We start from the raw sequence: 22,255 nt of genomic DNA on the forward strand, positions 1-22,255 counted from the left end.
GTGAATTATGATACGTAATATTTTTATTTATTTTTATTATTGTTATATCTTAGTAAATGTTAATAATGAAAGCTCCCTCTGAATTTTCATCCTGCTATTTTGTATGAATTAAATATGTTTAATAAAATACTATTTTGATGTCTTTGAAACATAAAAAATAACATTAAATGTGATGAATCATTAATTATTCCTTTTGTGTGGAGATGTATCTAGTACAAACTTTTTCCCTAGTAGACTTCTGTAATTTTTCGAGATCTTTCTGATGTTCTGTGGCTTTATAGTCACTTTATAGTCTTTCACTAATTCTTTACAGTGTTTTTCATTAGATGATAAATTTTGCATAGTTTATTAAAAAATGGGTTGTGAAATCTTGTATTTCATAACATTTTAATGAATGCACAACTTTACTGTATCTTACTAGAATACTTCCTATAGGGTTTAAATATGAAAACACATTTAAACAATTATTGTGATTAATTGTGTGCCAATTTATTGTTAAAATCATTACACAATTTTATTGGTGCAGGTAATGAACAAACTGGAATATTGCTAGTTAAATAAATATAAGCCATTGTAGTAATAGATATGCTTATCCTCAATTTGACATGTTTGGTTTGCTTCACAGTGCTCATAGTGCTGCAAAATTCCGTATTTTGCTGTGCTGCAGTTGCATCCATTCCTAGCAGATGACACATAGAACGTTATAAACATATATGAATGTTATCAGAAAAAAAGTCTCAAGTTCTTATGCCACCATTAATTGTATGAGTATACTTGCATATTCATTTTAAAATAGTGTTTTCAAATTTGGGAAATTGAACTGTGAACATGTTCATTCAATAGATATGCATTTTTAATAAATATACTTTACTTTTAGGCATTGTGGACAAATTTAATTTCATAAATAATTTTACTATTACTTACTTGGAATGAATTGAATTTTTTCTTATATATTGGGATAGGAAAAAGTTATTTGAAAATTTTTGTGATAAGGTTTAATCTTCAGTCATCTATTAAATTTGGTCAATTAAATTATTAATATTACTGTGAGCAGCTTTTAGATTCAATGTTGCTGCATTCAGAGCAAATTTTTGTTTTTAAATTTCAGACTTAACATATTAAATTAAACAGAGCATAAATAGAGTTTATGAAAATGCTTGACGTACTCATAAAATTATGTCACTTAGTGACATACTCACTGAGTATATCCATCTTATTTATCAAATAAATTAATTCCATGTATCATGTTTTAAAAAAAAAAAAGTTATGCTGTTATAATGCCATTACTTCCAGACTTAGTCTGGAAATTTATTTAAAAATAAAGATGTAATTTCTATAATATTCAAATCTGAAGATTAAATGTGAACTACTAAAACAATATTCCATCTACATGCACTGCACCAAAAGTTTCTTAATTTTCCTCTTTAAATTCCTGATGTAGGTAGTAATTCATTCTGTTCCAGATTTTGATCTTTCCTCTGCCTTGTCTCTGAAGCTAATTTTTTCATTCATTTATCAGGATCTAGATGGTCCAAATGGTTGATATATTTCTTGTTACATGCTAATCACTCTATTACTGAAGTTTGACAGTCCAGTATTTCCTATTGTGTAATGTATTACAGAATGGAATGTATTACAGAATTTATATTGTTGTTTACATCCTGTGTTGAGAGCTGACTAAGCAATAAAAAGTACTTCTATTCTCTTCCAGCTTATGAGTTACAGAACTGCCCTGATCCTCCTCCTTTTTTGAATGGATATATAGTCAACTCAGATTATAGTGTGGGTCAGTCAGTATCATTTGAATGCTATCCTGGATATGTTTTGAGGGGTCAGCCTGTTCTCACATGCCAACACGGAATCAACAGGAACTGGAACTATCATTTCCCCAGATGTGAAGGTAAATTTCTGGTAGCACCTTTGCTTCAGAACTCACAATACTTTCTGATTTTTGTTTACTTGCTTGTGTGCATGTAGGTAATGTATCATTTGGTCGAGAGCTGCACCTCTATCCTAATGTGTAATATAAACAACTGTAGTCAGAATAGTATGTGTTTTTATAAATAATAAATATTTTAAGAATTACATTGATTAACAGTGATTTATTGTTCCTATTGATATCTGTCCATTGTAGTGATTATGAGAACTCATGATACTGCCAGAAATTATCTTAAGCTTTTTGCAATTTATTTTTTTTCCTTTTTTTTTTTTTTTTTTTTTCTGATTTGGGGGCAAGGGAGGCAGTGTACAATGTAACACATAAAATTTTCCATTGCAAAGTTTATGCTTGGACTTTCATCTAAAAAATACAAGTACAGAAGAAAAATTCTGATATTCCTTTTAATCTTTGGAGGCTTTAACAAAGTCCCATATCAATGTTATAATAAATCTGGGTAGTCTTTGTGTAGAGCTGAAGTGATGCATAATTACTTTAGTTATGTGCTTTTATTCTCAAGGGTGCTGTCTTTAAGTGCCTCTTGAATTATATGGCAAATGAATGGTGGATTTGAGATTTCAAGTTTACACTTAAATGTTTTACAAGTCCTATTACAGGTATATAAGACCTGACATTGATTGTGATCTGTAGCTCTGTGTAGCTTTGTAATTAAAAATTAAAGCACTTCACAAAATATTTTTCTATGTATTATGTGAATTAATAAGTTTTTAATTTTGAGCTCTAAGAAAAAAAAAAATCAAATATGAAGAAGGACTATTTAAAGAAGATATTTGTAGTTAAAGGAGATTGGGTTAGGGTTTCAACTTTATCAATGTTTTGAAAGAAAATACTTTGAAAGAAAATACATGGCTATCCATGATAAAACTGCACTATAAACAAATATGAAATATTTTCCTCACGTTAAACATACAGTAAATTTTTACAATATCCTTTGAAGAGTGATATAAAAGTGTAAAGGATGATGACAGAATTTTATTAATATATGTTCCATATACAATACAATGTTAGGGTGAAAAAAACAGTTAGAGTTGCAAGCAGAATATCAAGTAAGCATAGGGACTATCTTGTCCCGAAATAATGATGCCAATTTTAAAATATGTGGGGAAAAAACAACTGAAGAGCATATGGAAGATATGGAATAATTACTTGATAAAATAACTTCTGTCTTTATATAACAGATATGAATATGAATTCCTCTACTAAATAATAATCTTAGTGTATTTTGTCCTCCTAAATCTTGCAGGCTGGTGATACAGGTTTTTAAAACTCAGTATGATATCTTCTGCTGGTTAGCTACAATGTGCCTTATCTTGCATGAAAATAGAGAAGGAAAGCACTTTGAAGGACTTAAAAAGATCAGAGAATATATGTTTTCTTCCCTCTTCCCTTTAAGGTTGACATACATTCTTTGCACTCCTAGGCATTGCAGATTCCAAATCCGTATTGTCCCTATATCGTTTTATTTTACTAATTAAAATGAATTTTTGCAAACATTAATTTCTGAGGTGCAATTTGAAATGTTTATCAGTGGGAAAACACATTGTTTTCCATATCTAGATTATTTGATTTCTATACAAATCATAATCTGTTCTCTTTGAAAATTGTTTTCAAATTCAATGTATTTTCTAGTAGTTCATTGACTACTGTTGTGGTTTTAGTATTAGAGATTTTTCTAGCTTTATCTCATTCTTTTTTATTAATTTTTTTTTTTTTGTTATTAAACTTTTGGCATTTGGGGTAGTCCTACTGATATCTTAACAAGATAAACATGGGAGAATTTAACTTAAAACATTGATCTTTTACATATTTTGGGGATCCTTTTTGTAGTGGTAAAACAGAAATTAGAAGAATAAGATGTATAAATTAAAGTTAAAATGAAAGGATAGATAAGAAAAGTAACCATTGTGTCATTCACCTTTGAGAAATAATCTTCTTCTCTCCTCACTGGTTAAGAAACGGAATGAATATCACAAGTCATTCTGTTTCATTATCCTGGCCCATAATAAAGCTCTCTATTTTTTTACATCATAAAAGTTTTCCTTCATGTTTAATAAGCTGCTTCACCTTTTCCTAATTAAAAAAAAAAAAAAAAAGCTGTGTGGGATATCTCTCATCTTGGAACATTCGGATAAATTAATTTCTTTTCCTCAGTGAAAGCAGCAGAAGAAGCTACCGAAAGTGTCTTTGCTAGGTACATTACAGCACTTCAGCATTAACACTTCAGTAGGACCTTTCCAAAGCCTGTGAAATTTATGTTCAGACACTGCCAAGCAGAATCTTTAACACTAAGTGCTTTTAGAATCCTTTAGAAACCCCTAATTTCAAAATTCAACACTTTCTTTTTTTTCCAGATCATACACCTCTTCCTTTCTTCCTTTCTTCCTTTCTTCCTTTCTTCCTTTCTTCCTTTCCTCCTTTCTTTTTTCCTTTCTAATCCTAAATTAAGCTTTTTTTTTTGAGTCAGGCACCTTAGCCTGATTTTGTTTTCTTCCACAGCAGTTTTATGGCAATATATCTGCAGTGACCTGTTGTCTGTATTGACTCACTAGTTAAGCTTTGAAGGAAAGTTGTCTGCTAAAAAAAAAATGTCTTAAATATTTTTAATACTAAATCTTAAAAATTCAAAACTTTCTGAGATTTCATGGGCAATTTTTTGCTATAATTATAAAACTATTGTTTGTCACCTAGAGCACTATGTCTAGAACCTTAAGTCTTTTTTTCTAGATTCTTACCCTGAGTCATCTGAGGTCTGTGGTGTATGGCTGTCTAGCACCCTTTAGGACATTCAGATGTCAATCTTAAGCTAGTAAACCAAGCCTTGACTCTACACAGTTTTATTCCCATTCGGAAGACAGATTTGTTGTTTTTGTGCTCTGTGATGAAAGGATAACATGAATAAACTTGCTGTCTCATGAGTTTGAAGATGGGCATCCCCAAGTTCATAACTGGCATTGTTGTCCTTGAGGTAGATCAGTTTATATGAACTTTCACAATGTGAGCTTCTCTTCACCATGTAGTCCTCCCTAATACTCACAAGTTTTTTTTCAAGTTATTGTCATCCCCACATAGATTTCTGCTGCTTTATTCTAGATTGTGGTACTTGAAGTCAACATCCCTACTTCTCTAAGGCAAACAGTTATACCAAGAAGGGCTAGGTATATATATACCATCAACAGTTGTGGAAATTCATGCAACAAAGGGGTTAAATAATTATGAACCAGATTCTAGTATAGACATGTTGAATGGACAATAGAGGAGCAGAATACAGGTTCAAAGCTGTAACCTGGCACTGGAGGACTGTCTGAGCATGACGAAGATATGCATGTTTTTGGAGGCTATCTCCATTCTCATTCATATTTTCCATTGTGTAGCTGGTGATTTGAGATACATTTAAGAGCTTAATCTGTATATGAGAGAAAATTAATTTCTGCTCACAAGATCATAGTCAAACTTGTCACATATTCATGCTGTAAGACTTCACTCCCATGTAATCAGGTTGTACTAATGAGATACCATAGCTGTTTTTGCATAACATATGTAGCTGTCAATAAATGACTAACTAGGTTCAGCAACTTTGGGTGGATCTTTCAAAATGTTTACTGTCCTTCCGTGCACAATGCTGTGTCTAGAATTAGGTATGAGTGGGCATGGGAGAACGTAGTATGGTATTCATGCATTTGTAAATCTGCATGTGTTCTACTGTTGACATTTGAAAGTTTAGAAGACTTGGTTATATGCTTTTCCATTTCAAAGAGCATGTTTTTTCATACCTATGACACAAAGTGCAATATAACAACTTCATTCACTTAGAGTGATTTGTTAATCCAAACTAAAGCTATTTTTGTCTTGTGTGAAATATAGCCTGTTATTTCTGTTCAATTTTCTGTGTCCTGTGATTTTTCAGGATCTTTGGAGAAAGCCCAGTGTCAGCTGAGTGTATTGCTTATTCTATTAGACTTTTGTTATCTGTGACTTTTTTTTCTTTTTTTTTCTTTTCCTTTTTTTTTCTGAGACAATGTATTGATCTGTCATAGTTAACAATTATATGAGGGGAATTAGACTATCTTCACTGAGATACAATCAATTTGTATTCTTTGTAGAGTATTAGAGAATAATGGAGGCAAAATAAAAATGTATGCAATCATTGACAACATTAATAAATCTGTCAAAAATATAATAAACTCAATATATGTTTAAGTAAAAAACTTGATCAGAAAAATCCTATATCTAAAATAGAATAGTTAAGGGATTTTCCACTTGTCACTGTATTAGTGTCAGGAAGCGTATTTCAATGTAGTAAGCATACTTGTCAAAGCAGTTTTTCAGCTGTAAACAGAGACTATTATGGAGAGAATAGGCTAGATTTCTAAAACCAGGCAATCTGAGAGTGGCATGCATGTAGGCGATTGAGAACGGTAAAAAATGGGCTCAAGTCACATTTTCATCACAGAACCATCAGAGCTGATAGAAATTGTCAGCTGCCCATGGGCTGTACGTGCAACCAGGTATCAGACAGATAGTACCAATCATTCATTTTCCTTAGCTCGTTACCTTTGTTAGGCACTAGAGGTTTGTAGTTCAGGAGCAAATGCCAATCTGTTCTAAGATGGGATTGTGTGCTAAATGCATCATACTAGCTAGTACTTACATGGATGAAGAAAATGAAGTGATTAAAGCCTCCTTAACCTGTCCTATAAATCCAGTGATTGTTAAAAGATTTCCTACAAAAATGGTTACTTGTCAACTAGACAGATGATCCTTTTACCCCGATGGTGTAGCAGCTTTAAACCATAAGGGAAATGTGACATCCCTCTGCATTTCTCAGTCCTTCTTCCTCTTTTCTTTTTCCCTTTTCCCTTTTTGCCCTTTTGCTTTTTCCTTTTTTTCCTCCTTTTTTCTTTTTTTTTTAATTTTTCCTTTTTCCTTTTCCATCACTTGTTAAAAGGTTTAAAAGAACAAAAGAGGGTCTGATGGAGAGTCATAGGAACTATGACAATAACATAAGCTTTATGGTAAGAACTAATGAGAAAGGTTCTGGAGGTAGACTGAGTGCCCACAGATGAGATTAAAGTCTCACTCTTAAGAGTAACACTACTTTTTGTTAATGGCCATATGTCTACTCAGACCCAAGATTGAATCCATAATCACTCGAATCTGAAAAACTGAGACTCAAAAAAGAGCACATCGTTACATATTTGCTACCCATTAATTAAATCAACCACCTTTTCATGGTATTGATTTGCCTACAGATTTCATTTAGCAGATATATGCTAATTTGTGTCTCTATCTTCATTTTACTTGGTGCAAGAATTTTCAGTATCCGAACTGCAACTGAAATACCATCAAACATGGCTAAAAACTGTCAGAAATTAAGTAGAATGGTATTTGGGGTAGTGAAAGAACAATCAGCCTTATTTTTTTTTTTTTTCAGAACTGTGTTCCACTTCAGTTATTAGAAAATATGCAGGGTTTGTTTGCTTATTTGCAAGCAAAATGTGCCCCTTTTTAAACACGTGCTAATTTAGTTTCAAGAATTCTGTCTAAAAGCAATATTCACAGATTTTGACAGATTTTAAGAAATAATATCTGAAAGACATCAGGACAATTTCCTAGAAATATCAAAACTTTCTGTCTCTGAGAAGCAACCAACCAAGGAAAAATGGTGCCTTGAAGATCTATATTGTCTTGTCCTGGGGAGCTTTTAGGATTTGAGAGCATTTTGATATTCCATTTGTAACATCAAAAAGTACGTTTCTCGTACTAATTTTCATTTGTTTTCCTTTCAGCTCCTTGTGGCTATAATGTAACTGCTCAGAATGGTACAGTTTATTCCCCAGGATTTCCAGATGAATACCCAAATTCCAAGGACTGTACTTGGTTAATCATTGTACCTCCAGGCCATGGGATTTATATCAACTTTACCTTACTCCAAACCGAACCTGTGAATGACTACATTGCAGTTTGGTATGCATTTTTTTCAAAAGAAAATTTATTATTTTTTTTTTTTTTTCGATCAATCTATCCCATCTCACTGTTTCAAGATACACCTTTTCCTTAGTATTGCTCTTTAGGTTGTCATATGTGCTGAAGAACAGAATAAACAATTTCTACATTTTTATAAAAAAAATAATATCATATATCACTGTCTGAACTTTTTAAGAATATTGTTACAAAACTACTTTGAAACTCAAACTCAGTTATCAATCAGATCTTGTTTGAGCTTTATGTTTCTAAGTGAGACCATGTGTGGTCAAAGTGATGTAATAATCTGCATTACGTTGAATTATGTGTTTCACGAACATATGAGGCAATATATGTTAGTTGTGGCAAAACTTTTCGACATCTTTAGGCATTAGGTAATTCAAGCATTAATTAAGATTTTCTTAAATTTCCTTAATATCGTAATATGGCTTATGGACATACTCTCTATATTTTTAAAGCCAGGATTTCAGCCCTTTTAAACTCTTTAAGTTCATACCTTGTCTTTAAGCTTTGTATTGCATGTTCCCCTTCTCTGACCTTGTATTTCTTACACCCTAAGCCCATCTTGAATTTGCCTTCTCAGCTGGAGGAAGAGATCTCAGGGCTGCCTAAATTCTTGCATAAGGATTTCCTGCACTGAAGGGCAGGCATAGATGATGCTGAAGTTGTTACATACTTTCTCATCAGCACTAAACCTGGTCCTTACCACACATGATGTGCAAACAGACTTCTCTCTAACATATGTTACAGGCAGTTCAGCAAAACAACAGTTTGCAGAGAATATAGGATGTAACTTCTGTGTGAGTCAGCTGCTCCCATCTCCCAGATAATCCACTCTTCATGTACGTATTGCTGTCTGGGGTGAAATTTTCCAGACAGTAATACTGAAGTCCATATAATAGAGGGAAAATTCAGCCATTTTATAGAGATGCATAACTGTTAATGAACTGCTGTTTGGCTGCCTCTGGTATTTGCATTACCTCTAAATCCAAGTCTAAAACACATCAAAGGTTGTCCTGCTTTGCATGTTAAATAGTAAAGAAAAAGCCTTCATTAGTAAAGGTCTAACTGTATTAATGACTTCTACTTTTGTCCAAGCAATTAGGGCCTAAAATTGTCAGCTTTTTGAATATTTTTGGATGAAGCATGTGCTGAATTCCTGAATTGTTATATTTTTTCAATAAAGATTTTACAACTATTTTACAACTTACTTCTTTCAGTTCCCAACTGCCTACGAACTACAAGCATTCTCTCTTTAGAGTTATTTTCTGAGGTATCAGCAATGGAAATCTCCTGAATTTGCTGTGAGGAGGCTGTTAAGTGTAGTTTTGTTAAAGTCATTCATGCATATACCATTCACTTCTGTATGAAAAGTCAAATCCTAGTATTGCGCTTTTTTAAAAAAATTCCTTTTATTTTTTTCGCCCTGGGAACCAGACATTTAAAATGAAAACTGAAGTAAACTATCAAGTTCCTATTTGATATTCATGACTTTCACACTTGTTTTTGAGACAGCAGGAAGAAAAAAAGACATTTTTATGCCAAGACACCCATATTTTTTTTGTTGTAATCACTAATACCAGGGTATAAATTGGAAGCCTGAATAATCTTGGGAAAGTGAACAAGAGAAAAATAATTAATTTAAATTAAATTTTAAAAATATAAGTTTTATGTATGATTTATATCTATGACATATATTATTTTAAAACTTGAAGCACAGTTTGTCCATATGGTGGATTTTGTTTTTATGAATAGATTATCTTGATTATTTTCAGACAGAGAAATATTAATTAATGCTTGGTTTTTTAACAATACAACTGAGGTTAACACATATCCCTCTGATTTAAAGACAATGAAAAGTCAAAAGTTAACAGCTTTTAGAGAACCTCTAGATAATCTCTAACCTTCTAAAATACATTTCACAAAAACTTTTAATTCAGATTAGATTCATTACATGTAATATGCAAAAAGATGAGAAATGAGTGTTGCAAAGACAAAAAAAAGACTTTCAGTGATAAAGGCAGGATTTAAAAAAAAAAATATTTATTCCACATGTTCAGGCCTGAATGTTTTCAAAAATAATACTGAAAATGAATGGAGACTGAAGTTATTGGAGTATATTTCTCTTTGGGTGTCTACTCTATTGTTCAGAAACACAAATATATATATATTTTTTTTTTCCTTATTTTTTTTTTCCCCCTTTAGGGCATACTTTTGAATTTTTGGAATGAATTTAAATAGCAGGAGTAATTTGCAAATTCCAAACTTCTGTATTTGTTAGTCATGAGTAAGGACTTCTAGGATCTGGGTCAAAAAATGTTAGAAATATGATAAGATTACAAGAGGTTTTTTTGGTTTTTTTTTTCATCTTATGTGTACCTGAGAAATTTTTGCATGAATAGAGAGAATTTCAGCCAGATAGTAAATTTCTTGCCTGTGGAAATATAAAAGCTATTGTAAAATATTCCTGGTCTCTCAAAAAATATTAGGCTTTAAAGTTAGAGTACTATGTGTTACTAGAATGAAAAAGAAGACAAACTCATTTTGAATATTTTTTTATAAAAAATTAACCTGTTCTCCAGAGAGAAGAAATTGTTAATCTGAACAAAAAGTACGTTATTTCCTCAGCTGATTTTTTATGTTTCCTTTCTTAGGGATGGTCCTGACCATAATTCACCTCAGCTGGGAGTTTTCAGTGGGAACACAGCTCTGGAAACAGCTTACAGTTCAACCAATCAAGTCCTTCTCAAATTTCACAGTGATTTTTCAACAGGAGGATTCTTTGTCCTCAATTTTCATGGTCAGTTTGCTTTGTCTCTTTAACATTACCACTATCAATTAGTGAATTTTAAAAATATTTCTTAACTTTGGGTTGTAGTGAATGATCTTAAATAAATTTACTATGATTCATGGGTTGCTGCTTGAAAGAAAAAAAAAAAAAAGGTAGATATTAGCTTTTAAATATTGCATTAAAATATTCTTAAGAACATTCATATGTGTCTTTGCCTAAACTGCATTCTATCTTTAACGTTGGTATCTAATACTGAGCTTTTACTTTTTTAATTATTCTGGCCAGTTTATGAGTTAAATTTACTTTAATGTTCTGTAATAAAATTCTTCACCAGCTGGCTAATCCTAGGGCTCATGATCAGAAAGGTTGATGGGATGGTGTGGGAGGGTTGAACAACAACTTTAAGTCTGATAAGCAGCAAAATATTTTGTTCAAAGTTACAGTCAGGGCTATAGGACATGCAAATTAAGCATTCTGTAATTCTAGTTCTAGCTAATACACACAAATTATGTATATTAAATGGAAAAATGTTAGTCTTCTGGACTGTAATTCAAAAAGATAGGGTGAATTAATTCACAAGGAGAGGAGGAAATGCCACAGAAGGAGAGGGCCTGAAGGTATGTATTTCAATAGGGAACTCATTACAAAACCAGTACTCAGAGTACAAAATGTTTTTCTCATCTGTGGTTTCCTCCTAAAAGAAGGACTTGATGCATTGTAACCTAAATCACTTATCTGAGAAGCAAAAGGTGAAGTACCTGGTTTTATTGATCATGTGTGGAACAAATAGCTCCCAAATAACCAGATCATGTCTGAGAAGCAGACTGCAGGGAATGGTCAGTGAGAACATTTTCTAGCCTTAAGCTGAAGGTACATAATCAGTATTTCAGGGCTGACGACTTCAGATTATAAAAACACAAGGTACCTATGCTATCAGAGTACATAATGCATTAGCCCAGCAAGGGAAAAAAGAATGAATCTGTTTCTTTTTCTCTACACTTTTTATTTTTCATAATATTTTGCATCATGGGTGGACAATGTGAACAGTGTCCATGCTTTTAATTGAATTCATAGGCCACTGCTGAGAAAATCCTGCAAACTGGGCTTGTTGGAGACCAAACTGAAGGGATTCCCATTTTTTGAGCCCACATACCGGAAAAAAATTCTCAGTTCAGGGAACTCAAGGGCCTTACTGGGCATGCGTTGAAGTACAATCTCAAGTTCTCGGAAAATGTTATTGCAGGAAACCTACTTAGTGTCTATTTCTTACATACTTGCTGTTACAGCTGTCTAAGTAGGTTGCCAAGTTCTTTTTGTCAAGTGTTCTCCAGCAAAACTGGTGCTATTAGGTATATATAAAAATAATAATAATTATATGTCTGTATTCGTATACATATAGCAGAAACACCATGCAAATAAATAAGTACACAGGAAAATATACATGCTTTCTCCTCCCTGGAAGCTCTCTATGGATGAAAAAACCTGAAACTCTCCATGGATAAAAACTTTTTTTTTCCTCCTTGTAAAATTGCTTGATAGTGATGGTTTATAGAAGTTTATGTGGAACAGCTGATCCAAATATTTTGTGTTACTTTGACTTCTCTAAAGTGTCAAGTGGACAGGACTATCAAATTACCAGGAGAATTTGTGTTCTTGACTGCGATTTAGTTCCATGAAGAATAGGGTTTTTTGATAGTACACACACTCTGATCACAATCTTAAATCACTGGTTTGGATTTTTTACCCAGAAACAGCTTCTTCAGCTCCAGTAAGCATTCTACCCCATTTTAGAAACTTCTTAGTCATTGTACTCGTCATCTTCTTTATGAGGTTGCTCACAATTTATTGAAACAGATTAGAAGAGTAGAGATTTAGTTTTAAAGGCATTGTGTTTTGACTTTTTTATATATGACTGTTATTACTGCTGTTTCTTCTTAAAGTAAATCTGTATCCTGAGAAAGATTAACTCCTACTAGGCTTAAATTAAGAACAAATATGACATGCCAGATATGTAACAGGTAATTGCAGATTTTCCAGGAAATCTAAGTTATCTGTGATTTATAACCATCAGCCCTATCACAGGATGCCAAGGCAGCCACATGAAACAGCAGCCTGGAAGCTGCAAAAATCTCCTCATTAACATCATGACTGTATCCAATCCTACAATTGATCTATAACTATGTAAGCAGTGCAGTGTGCTATCTATACTCATTTTTTTTAGATAATATATTATGTCATGATATTTAACTTGGAAAAAATGTTGTAACTGAGACCATGAGGTTCAGTTCAGTTTTGGTAATTTTGGAAGTGTAATAGAAAATAAATTTTCTGTAAAATAATTCTTAATACACCAGTATTTATTTTTTTTTCCACTTAAATTTGCAGCTTATCAGCTGAAGAAGTGCCAGCCTCCACCCACAGTTCCACATGCAGATTTGCTTACAGAAGATGATGACTTTGAAATAGGTGAAAAAATAGTATCACATTTTCTATCTTATGTTTCCACTTCAATTCTAATTAAACTAAACTATTAATGTATTTCATCTTCCACCTGAGATTTTGGTATAATTCTGTTCGAGTTTTTTGGGAGGGTTTAACTTTTTCGTCAATAACTTTTTCAGGAGATTTTGTGAAGTACAAGTGTCATCCTGGTTTCACCCTTGTTGGACAAGATATATTGACTTGCAAGCTAAACACACAGTTGCAGTTTGAAGGTTCCTCTCCATTTTGTGAAGGTAAATATATGTTTGCGTGGACTGTACATCATTAGTATACATCCTTTTAAATCTTCTTATATATTAAGCATCATTTTTTTGGACACTATAGTATCATTAATGTTTAAAAGAAAAGTTTCCATTGATTTCTTCAATATCTAAGAAGTGAAAACATTTTCAAATTGGCCTCAAAAATTATTGCACAGACCTGTAATTCTTTAGAATAGAATACAAGTGACTTTATCAATTTAACTACATCATTAATGAAACACTGATTTATAAAATTCATTTAAATTATTTAACATTGTTTCATATCAAACCAAATATTTATTTTCACCTCTGAAGAGTTTTGAAAATATGTATTTTAATTAAGCTTTCCAAATAAAAAGAAGAAATTATTGTCTCTGTTTTCACAAATATTCTGACATTGTATGACAAATATTTTCTAAAATAATATGTAGGAACTTTAAATTAATGGAAGCACTAAAAATCTTTCAGCTATTCATACTATGTTTAGAATAACAGTACATCAAACAAGGAATTAAAAAATTTAAAATGAATAATGTTTAGGTGTGCATTCATACACCATTTGTTCAGCTTCATGGAAAACAAGTATCTCTTGGAGATGTATACTCACTCTTCCAAATTAGGTTTTTCATCAGATGCTGTTGGTTATTTTTAGTTCAGTTTGGTTTAGCTTGTTAACTAGAAAACAGCAAAAAGATTTTGGAATGTTGAAAAAGTGATCGAGAAAGCATCTGTAGAATTTTGTCCAGAAGTATCTCATATTCTTGGGAGAAAAAAAAGTTACTGATGAGACACCATCACTGAAATTTTAAGGATGTCAAAAAGTGATCAGAAGTTCTCGTGTTCATTATACATTAACAAGGATTAACTCTGATCTATAATATGTAATTATGGATGGAGCTTCTTCCATATCATGAGGTAACAGATATATGTACAACAGGTGACACTGGAGGCACAGCAATTATTGTGATATTTTAGAAATAGCTGTGTGTGTACCTTCTTTCCTGTTACCCTGGTTTTCTGTTTCCATGATTTAAAAATTAATAAAGCATTCATAGTAAAACTTGCATTAGTTTCTTGATACCATAATCTACTTGTAATCTACTTGTAATCTATAAGTAACCCATTCCCGAGTACAGTTTTCGCTCCCCTTTCTTAACTTGTGCATACAATAATCTGGGACCTGTCATAGATTGAGAGATAGAAATGTCATGTCCCAGCTTTAGGTGGAAAAGATTCAGTCTTCATTTCAGTACCATCGCCATAAAATATGCAAAATCAATCAGAAAATTGTGTATTTCTGTATATTTATTGATCAGACAAATCAATATTTATTGATGTTTGGGTTTTTTGTTTTTTTTTCCAATCACTGTATTTTGATAAGATAATTGTGCTGCAAAATCCAGCTTTGAATTTTAAGTTAGCAGTAAGAGCAGCAACTTAGCTCTTGACTGTGTAAATTTTCATGTAAATAAAAAATGAAAGCCTAAAATAAACTAAAAAATTACTGGAAAAACTACAGAGATATTAGAATCTTCTGATAATGATTAGTCATCTGTTCAGCACAGCGGAGTAGTTTATTTCCAACAATTCCTGCAGATTCTTTGGAAACTAGGCACTTTCTCTGGTGGTAGCAATGCTTGTTTCTTTGCAGTCCTTTGAGACATCGTAGAAAAAACTAGCAGCTCTGCACTTCCCTCATAGACTTTGTAGATTTGGGGATTTTCTTCTGTTTCTCTTATTTGCTATTTATTGTTTTTCAAAACTACCCTAAAGTTACTAGAAGTTTATAAGTGATTCCTAATAATCAATTAGCAACATCTTTGCTACACATTTTTTACATGAAAAGGATTAAATAACACAGTTCCAGTCAAGGAGTAGATTGTCACCTGTTAATGTCTTTCAGTCTTATATTCTTTTAATATGAATACAGCAGAACTTTATTGTAGAGAGGACATAAAATGAAATAACCTGATAACAACAACAACAACTAAAAAGCTATTGGAGTGATTCAGAGGCGGAAGACAATTGGAGTCATTAGAGTAAAGATTCTGGCACAGATATTTTGGACAGACATAGGAGAGCAGTTTCTTTAGGTAACTTGGAATACAACTGATTTCCTTTCTCTTTCGCTATCTGGAAAATGGAATTACTTGTTTCTGTTTTCATCCTAACTTCTCCAATGCCTCTGTCTGTCTACATGGATTATTGCTATGGAGAAAAATGTTGACTTGAATTCCTATGTTATGATAACACTCTAGCTTATATTTATTGGTATTTCTTCTAGATCATATGGAATATTGGTAGATCATTTAAAAGTTGTGCTTTTAATTACCATCTTTATGGTATTTACTCTTCGATAAATATATGAGAGTACTCATGTTATGCTCTGAAAACTCAAGTGTCTGAAGGAGAGAAAAACATATCTCTGAATCAGACTATAAATCCCATATACAAGACCATATCCTCTATTTTCCATCTCTGCCACTGACCAATAAAAGCTTTCTAGTGAAGAACATAAGATCATTGCAAGCAGGCAGATAATTAAGACCTCCACCCAGCTGTAGCTAAGCCACTCTTAAGCTAGAAATGTTCTTTGTATTTTGAAACTTGTAGGGCTATTTCTTCAATGGATGTATTCAGTCCCATTTTGAGCCCGTGTAAGTGTTTTAAATCTGAAAGTTTTGTGCAAGAAATTGCACAATTTATTTATGTAATACATGAAGACGTTTTTCCATTTCTCCTCTTTGAACTTGGCACCTGCTGTTTTCACGTCATGTCCTCTAGTTCTCATGGGTGAAGAAACAGTAATGAGTTGTTCTCTGTTCAGCATATTTATGGCATGGTTTTATAGATCAGAAGATATTTCATACCTCTCATCATTCTTGTCATCCTTCTTAATACTTTTTCCAATTCTACTCTGTTTCTTTTGAGGGGATACAATATAGAACAGCATTTATACAACGCTCTCTGATCCTAATAGACTAGAAAAAAATATTGCCATGTAATTTGCATATTATATTTCAAACTAACTTATGGACTGCTTCCTTGTATTTCTGCATTTCACCCATAGATTACAATTCTTTATATTGTCCTTATTTGGATCAGCTTCACATTTTTTAAAGATGCCAGAAAATTTTTCATTTTCCTAAACTATGCCACTATGTTGTAGTAGGCAAGAAATACATTTATATGATAGAAGACCAGCTTCTAGGATACTGTATACAAGTCTGACGACATCTCTTCTCATACAAAATCCAAAACACAGTACTATACCAGCTTTCCTGGGTGTGATTGTCTTTCTTCCTATTCTGACATTTGTTTTTCCCAAAGGAAAGTAGTAATTTTCACTTCTCTGGATTGGTGACTTTTCTGTATTTTTTTCACTGCATTTCCTTCCCTGGCTCCATTTCTTTCATATACTTCCAGTGAGTTTCTTTAGTTAGTGAAGAATTTCTCAACACTTCATGATGTTGACAACTCTGAAGACCAGCTCTTTACCCTGAAGTTGCTGTAGTAGACTTTATAACAAACAGTGCAATTAAACCAATACTAGATGAGTAAAAACCATTTTTTTTTTTTTTTTTTTAAATAATCTTGTAGCATAAACAAATGATACTACGGGGCAAAGCAGGTTGTGGAACTGTGTCATGTCAGCTACTCTTCATAGCTGATGAGAACTTTTACTGCATCTCTGACAAGAAATGCCACACGGCTAGCCAAACTTCTGTCCAGCAATAACTCTCATGTATTTAAATAAGGGAAAATAGATACCATTATTTATCTGACAATATGTTTCTGCCCAATGTTGTTCTATGATACTTTGCTGTTTTACTTGTACTTGCTCCAGATTGATGAGTCAGAGCAGTTGTTGACTGTGTTTTCTCAAGTTACTCTTCTATTATTCTGAAGAATATAAGAAGTCAAATAACAGTGTGTTTTATGATAATGAGAAAGAGAAGCTACTGTCTTTAAATATGTGCAATACTGTGTTCTTGCACAGAAGCTCGTATGAAACTTCTGAGTGTGATTTGAATACATATGTTTCTATCTCAAGACAATTCCTGAATTAAAATTGATAAGAGGATTCTTACTTTATATAGCATTGCCTCATAGACTTTCCCTCTCTTAGATGTCTTCTATGAAAAATGGTTTTACATTGTAGAGATATTGTCTGTTAAAGCCAGTGCTGTCAAATGGTAGCAGAAAGGGACACATGCCAAGGAAAAAATATTTGCTTGCCATTTTTTCCCCAGCCCACACCTTGTTCTCCCTGCTTGACAGTATGTTCTCACTTGCATATTACATCCCTCCTCTTTACAGGCTGACATTTTTAGCTCTGACAGAAGAAATTTTTTAGCTAAACAAGATGAGCGGGAGGAGGGGAAGCGAGGGTTTCAAAAACCCAATATTTCTTCCTGCATTTGCTGGCATGATAATGCTACATATTCTCCAGTCTAGTACAGTGGGCTAAAGAAGAAAAGATTATGAGAAAAATGAATAATAAGTAGTCTTTCACACTCCCCACCCCGCTTCTTGTATACCTAAATAATCAGAGTGGCTTTTAGATAAGTGATTTATAATTTATGCTATAGTATAAAATAATCACAACTGAAGAAAAATCACCCTGAATTTGTGCTGAAGGCTCAACCTATAAGTCAGATCTAGGAAACTATTGGAACAGTCAGAAAAGAACTGTTTTGATGTTTGTTTTATTTATTTTCTAAACTTTGGTACCATTGAGGAATTGGTAGTCCTCAGAAAATGAGTTTGTAAGTTAAGTTTGAACCTCTTTCTCATTTAATGTATCATTATTTAAAATATTACAAAGAATCTGTGACTTTCAATGGAATGTTGTATTAACAAACTCAGGCATGTACACTTTCTCTTGCCTTCCACACTCAAGTCTGGAAAACTGGATCTAAGATAAAGAAATGACAGGAATATGCCAGATTCTCAAAGGTAAAGGTCTATCCACTATGTAGAAAAGTGATGGTTAATTTATATGTGAATCATTTGATAAAATTCCTACTTTGATTGCATTGTTGCTTCTGTTTGAGGGTTCAGATTTGTCCCCAGTGTATGGATCAGAAGGTAAAGGCTAGACATCTTTCATAAACTCTACCAGTATGTTTAATTTCTTTGAGAGTATACTGTTTTCCATAAGTTTACAGCAAAATTCTTCTTGTCTGCAACTGAACCTCAATTGCACCTTCAAGTTAATAAAAGGCTAACTATGGAAAATGGTGCAGTTTTTAATGTTTGCTTCTGCTGGTTATGTAGCTTTATTTTTGTAACATATTTTTTGATCTGATTGTTTTTCTCCTGCTGTTATGTTTTCCAGATTTCCTATAGCCTTTAATTTATGCAAGTACTTGGGCACTGTGCTGAACAGTTTCCAGGAATGCATTTCTGTCAAGTTTTATTTGTGAATCTTACATAAATAACATTGTTAATATGCACATATATTATGAAACTGTGGACAAAATGCATCAGACTTTAACAGCAGACAGACATGAAAAAATAAGTCCTGCATGAGTAGCAAAGTGTTAAAGAAAAACAGTGATCAACAAAATAGTTTCTTAATCAAAACCAGTATTTAGGATATAAAATTTAAATCATTTTAATATAGTATACTCGTTGTCATAAGCAGAGATCATATACTCCTATAAATACAAGGTGGAACTGTTAATAAAATGTTATGAGTTCAGTGTTTAAATAACTGAGGAAGTGGTTGTCGAGAAAGTCTTACTCAGATGAATTAGAATTATATGTATCTAAAATAAGCCCTTTGTCCATAAAAAACCTGTATTTTTTCAAATGATCTGGTGTGCCTCGAAGCTCCAATATGTTTTCATGTTCATGTAACAGACTTCATTCTTAAAGGTGGGTGGGTTTTTTAAAGAGTTCAAATAGAAGACAGCCACTAGGTTTCCAAACAAAAAGTTTTACCAGGACTTGTACATCACCTATGTGAATGTTCACACTAGCCAATATGAATCCCTTAACTGTAAATACTTCGGGTTGTTACAGATTTCTGGATTAATGCTTTACTATAATTAGTATCCTGCTTTCTAAATGCCAGGTTTATAAAGGTGGTCCTGTTTCTGTTTGTGCTAAAGGGAACTTCATTGTTCCTTCTCTCTACAATATGATTTTAATGTGTTTTCATTTGGAAACTGAACCTGAAACATAAATATCTCTGAAAAATAATACTATATTTTTTCATGGAATATACACACTTTATTTCATTGCTATTCTTCTTGTTGTTCTTGTTGTGTCATTTTTAGCACAATGTCCAGCGAATGAAATCCGTACAGAATCATCAGGAGTGATACTCAGTCCAGGTTACCCAGGCACTTATCCCAACTCCCAGACCTGTTCTTGGACTATAAAGGTTGAGCCAGGATATAACATCTCCATCTTTGTGGAAATGTTTCAAAGTGAAAAGCAGTTTGATGAGCTCGAGGTGTTTGATGGTAAGAGAGATTTACATTCTATATAACCACAAAAGAAAAAAAGAGGTCAAATGGGGCTTGATTTTCAATTGTTGGTTTCATAATGTATTTGTCTAATTTAATAAAATTATCTGAGACTAAATACTCAAATTTGAGTCCAAATACCTAGTCTCTTTTCTCCATAGCATAGTAGAATCAATGCTGTACCTTGTTTGAACATACCCTTGTTAAAAATTTGGACCATCTGTTTTGAGACAAATGGCAGAGAAATTATGAAAACTGATACAAGCAACATCTCAAATGGCCCTATTTAATTAACAGGTTTGGTGGTTTTTTTTTCCTTTTTTTTTTTTTTTTTTTATTTTGCTGAGTTCTGAGGTTATTAACCACTTGTTCTGTTCTCATTGATTGATGAGAATAACTAGTCCCTGATTGTTCTTTAATATATTTTTTTTTTATTTCTTTGGAGACCATTATCCTATCTTCCCTCATTAACCAAGAATATATGATAACTATGATAGAACTGATTAATATTCACTATGGGAGCTTCATAAAATGAAAAATATTAAAAGGTCATATGTTCTGAGGTATCTTTCTCTAAGTATTATCCTTAAGTAGTAGATTTTTAATGTCTAAAATTATTTTTAAGAATCAGTTTTTGATAACAGCATTCTGTAAAAAAACCCACAATATTTTTCGTTATTTTTAAAATGTCTGTTCATTAGCATTTTTTCATCTTTATAATGTGTATGCTGATCCCCATCAGGTTAGTGGAGAAAGCAGACTGAAAATATCTGTTAAGACTGCCTTTTCCTCCACTCTATCTTGTATTTAACACCAGGACAATTCCTGGAATTTTTCTAGTGGTCTGATTGCTTTGTTTTCTTTCGAAAAATTCTGTTGAAACTGCTTAATGTTCCTGATAAAGGTTTTTGTTTTCTTTCTTATATATTGAAATTTAATGATACCAGATTATTAATAATAGATCTGAGAGCAGAATTATCATAGTTACTACATTTTAAGTGGTGTTATTTCATGACATGAAATCACATTCTTACAAATTCATTTCTTGTGCGTCTCTACTGGAATCATTTTTTCTACCACCTACCAGCAAACTTAAATGAGAAAGATAATGGCATATTTATAAACTCTCAGTACAGTGCCATGTAGAGATTCCTGAGCTAGCTCTCAACAAGTTGATATTTAAATATGGCATATTGCAGTGCCTTGCAGAGATACTTGTTTGTGTCCTTATGGCCATATTAACAATGTTCTTTGCTAGGCTAATTGATTCTCCATCTCAGCATGATGAGTTTGTTGGGGCAGAAGGCAATGCTGATGTGGCTGTACTGCTTCTGGTGATGGATATATTTTAGATTAGCTTGTTCAGAGCTAGCTTAGGTATTTCTCTGTATTACTGCAATTTGCAATAAATATATATCATAGCTTGGGACCTTGTGTAGTCCAAAACAACATACCTTCTTTTAAGTTAGTAGAACTTCACAAGTCTATCTATATCATGTAAAGATATGTCACCAAGCTTTATGCAGAAATTATATAAAGATTGGCAAGACAACTTTTAGAGAAATAGTATTTGCTAAGGCACAGGTCTCTGATTACTTTAAAAGGCAGCTTTAGAATGCAAACCAAAAATAGGGACTACACCTAACCGAGCACATTCTAATATATGGTGCTTCAGCAGCTGCATGATTATCAGTATAGGCATCCAGTCAATAAGGCTACCCTGGTCACCTGGGAGTAATAAGCCCATTAGCCATTACCACTTCTCAGTCAAACCCTTAGGAAATCCCATCTGTATTCTAAACAAGAGAAGCTATAAAGGTACCATGAATATAAAGACTTTTGAACTTGAAAACACTGTATGCAGACTACTTATAATTAATACCAGTAATTTAATACAGCAAATATTCTTAGATATCTCCCCCTCCCACTCCGAAATAAACCAGAAAAATTCTCTCATTGAAATTAGATGGATATGTCAACTTTTACCTAGTATTCAGGAAAGCATCATATGACAGGTCAGCACACCAGAGGTTTTGTATGTATTTCCTTATATAGACAAACTCTAAAATAATAAAAATTAAACTCAATAACATCTCAGTCACATTGCTGACTTTCCTGAACATCAGCTGAAGAGCTGCCTGCTATGTAAGATATGGAAACTGAAACTCCAGGAAAAACAAAGCAAAATAACAGATGTTAAATCATTCCTCGGATATCTTGATGGCTAAAAAACGCAGCGTAGCATGTGGTGCTGTGAACTTGTTTCATGATCACTAATAGGGAAAGATTCTCACCTTTTGTA

At 32.7% G+C, this 22,255-nt stretch overlaps 1 protein-coding gene across 2 annotated transcripts in view; it reads left to right on the forward strand.

The window, feature by feature from the left end:
- CSMD1 (CUB and Sushi multiple domains 1) overlaps positions 1-22,255 on the forward strand; it is a 1,060,719-nt gene that overhangs the window by 945,110 nt on the left and 93,354 nt on the right. For both annotated transcript variants that reach the window (XM_065834358.2, XM_071807004.1), the window contains exons 42-47: positions 1,712-1,900; positions 7,744-7,921; positions 10,594-10,739; positions 13,116-13,196; positions 13,352-13,465; positions 19,762-19,950. In XM_065834358.2, the coding sequence (XP_065690430.2) occupies positions 1,712-1,900; positions 7,744-7,921; positions 10,594-10,739; positions 13,116-13,196; positions 13,352-13,465; positions 19,762-19,950 (897 nt within the window). The remainder of the gene's footprint in view (positions 1-1,711; positions 1,901-7,743; positions 7,922-10,593; positions 10,740-13,115; positions 13,197-13,351; positions 13,466-19,761; positions 19,951-22,255) is intronic.

Source organism: Patagioenas fasciata, chromosome 3, assembly GCF_037038585.1.
Source record: "Patagioenas fasciata isolate bPatFas1 chromosome 3, bPatFas1.hap1, whole genome shotgun sequence".
NCBI classification, from domain to species: Eukaryota; Metazoa; Chordata; class Aves; order Columbiformes; family Columbidae; genus Patagioenas; species Patagioenas fasciata.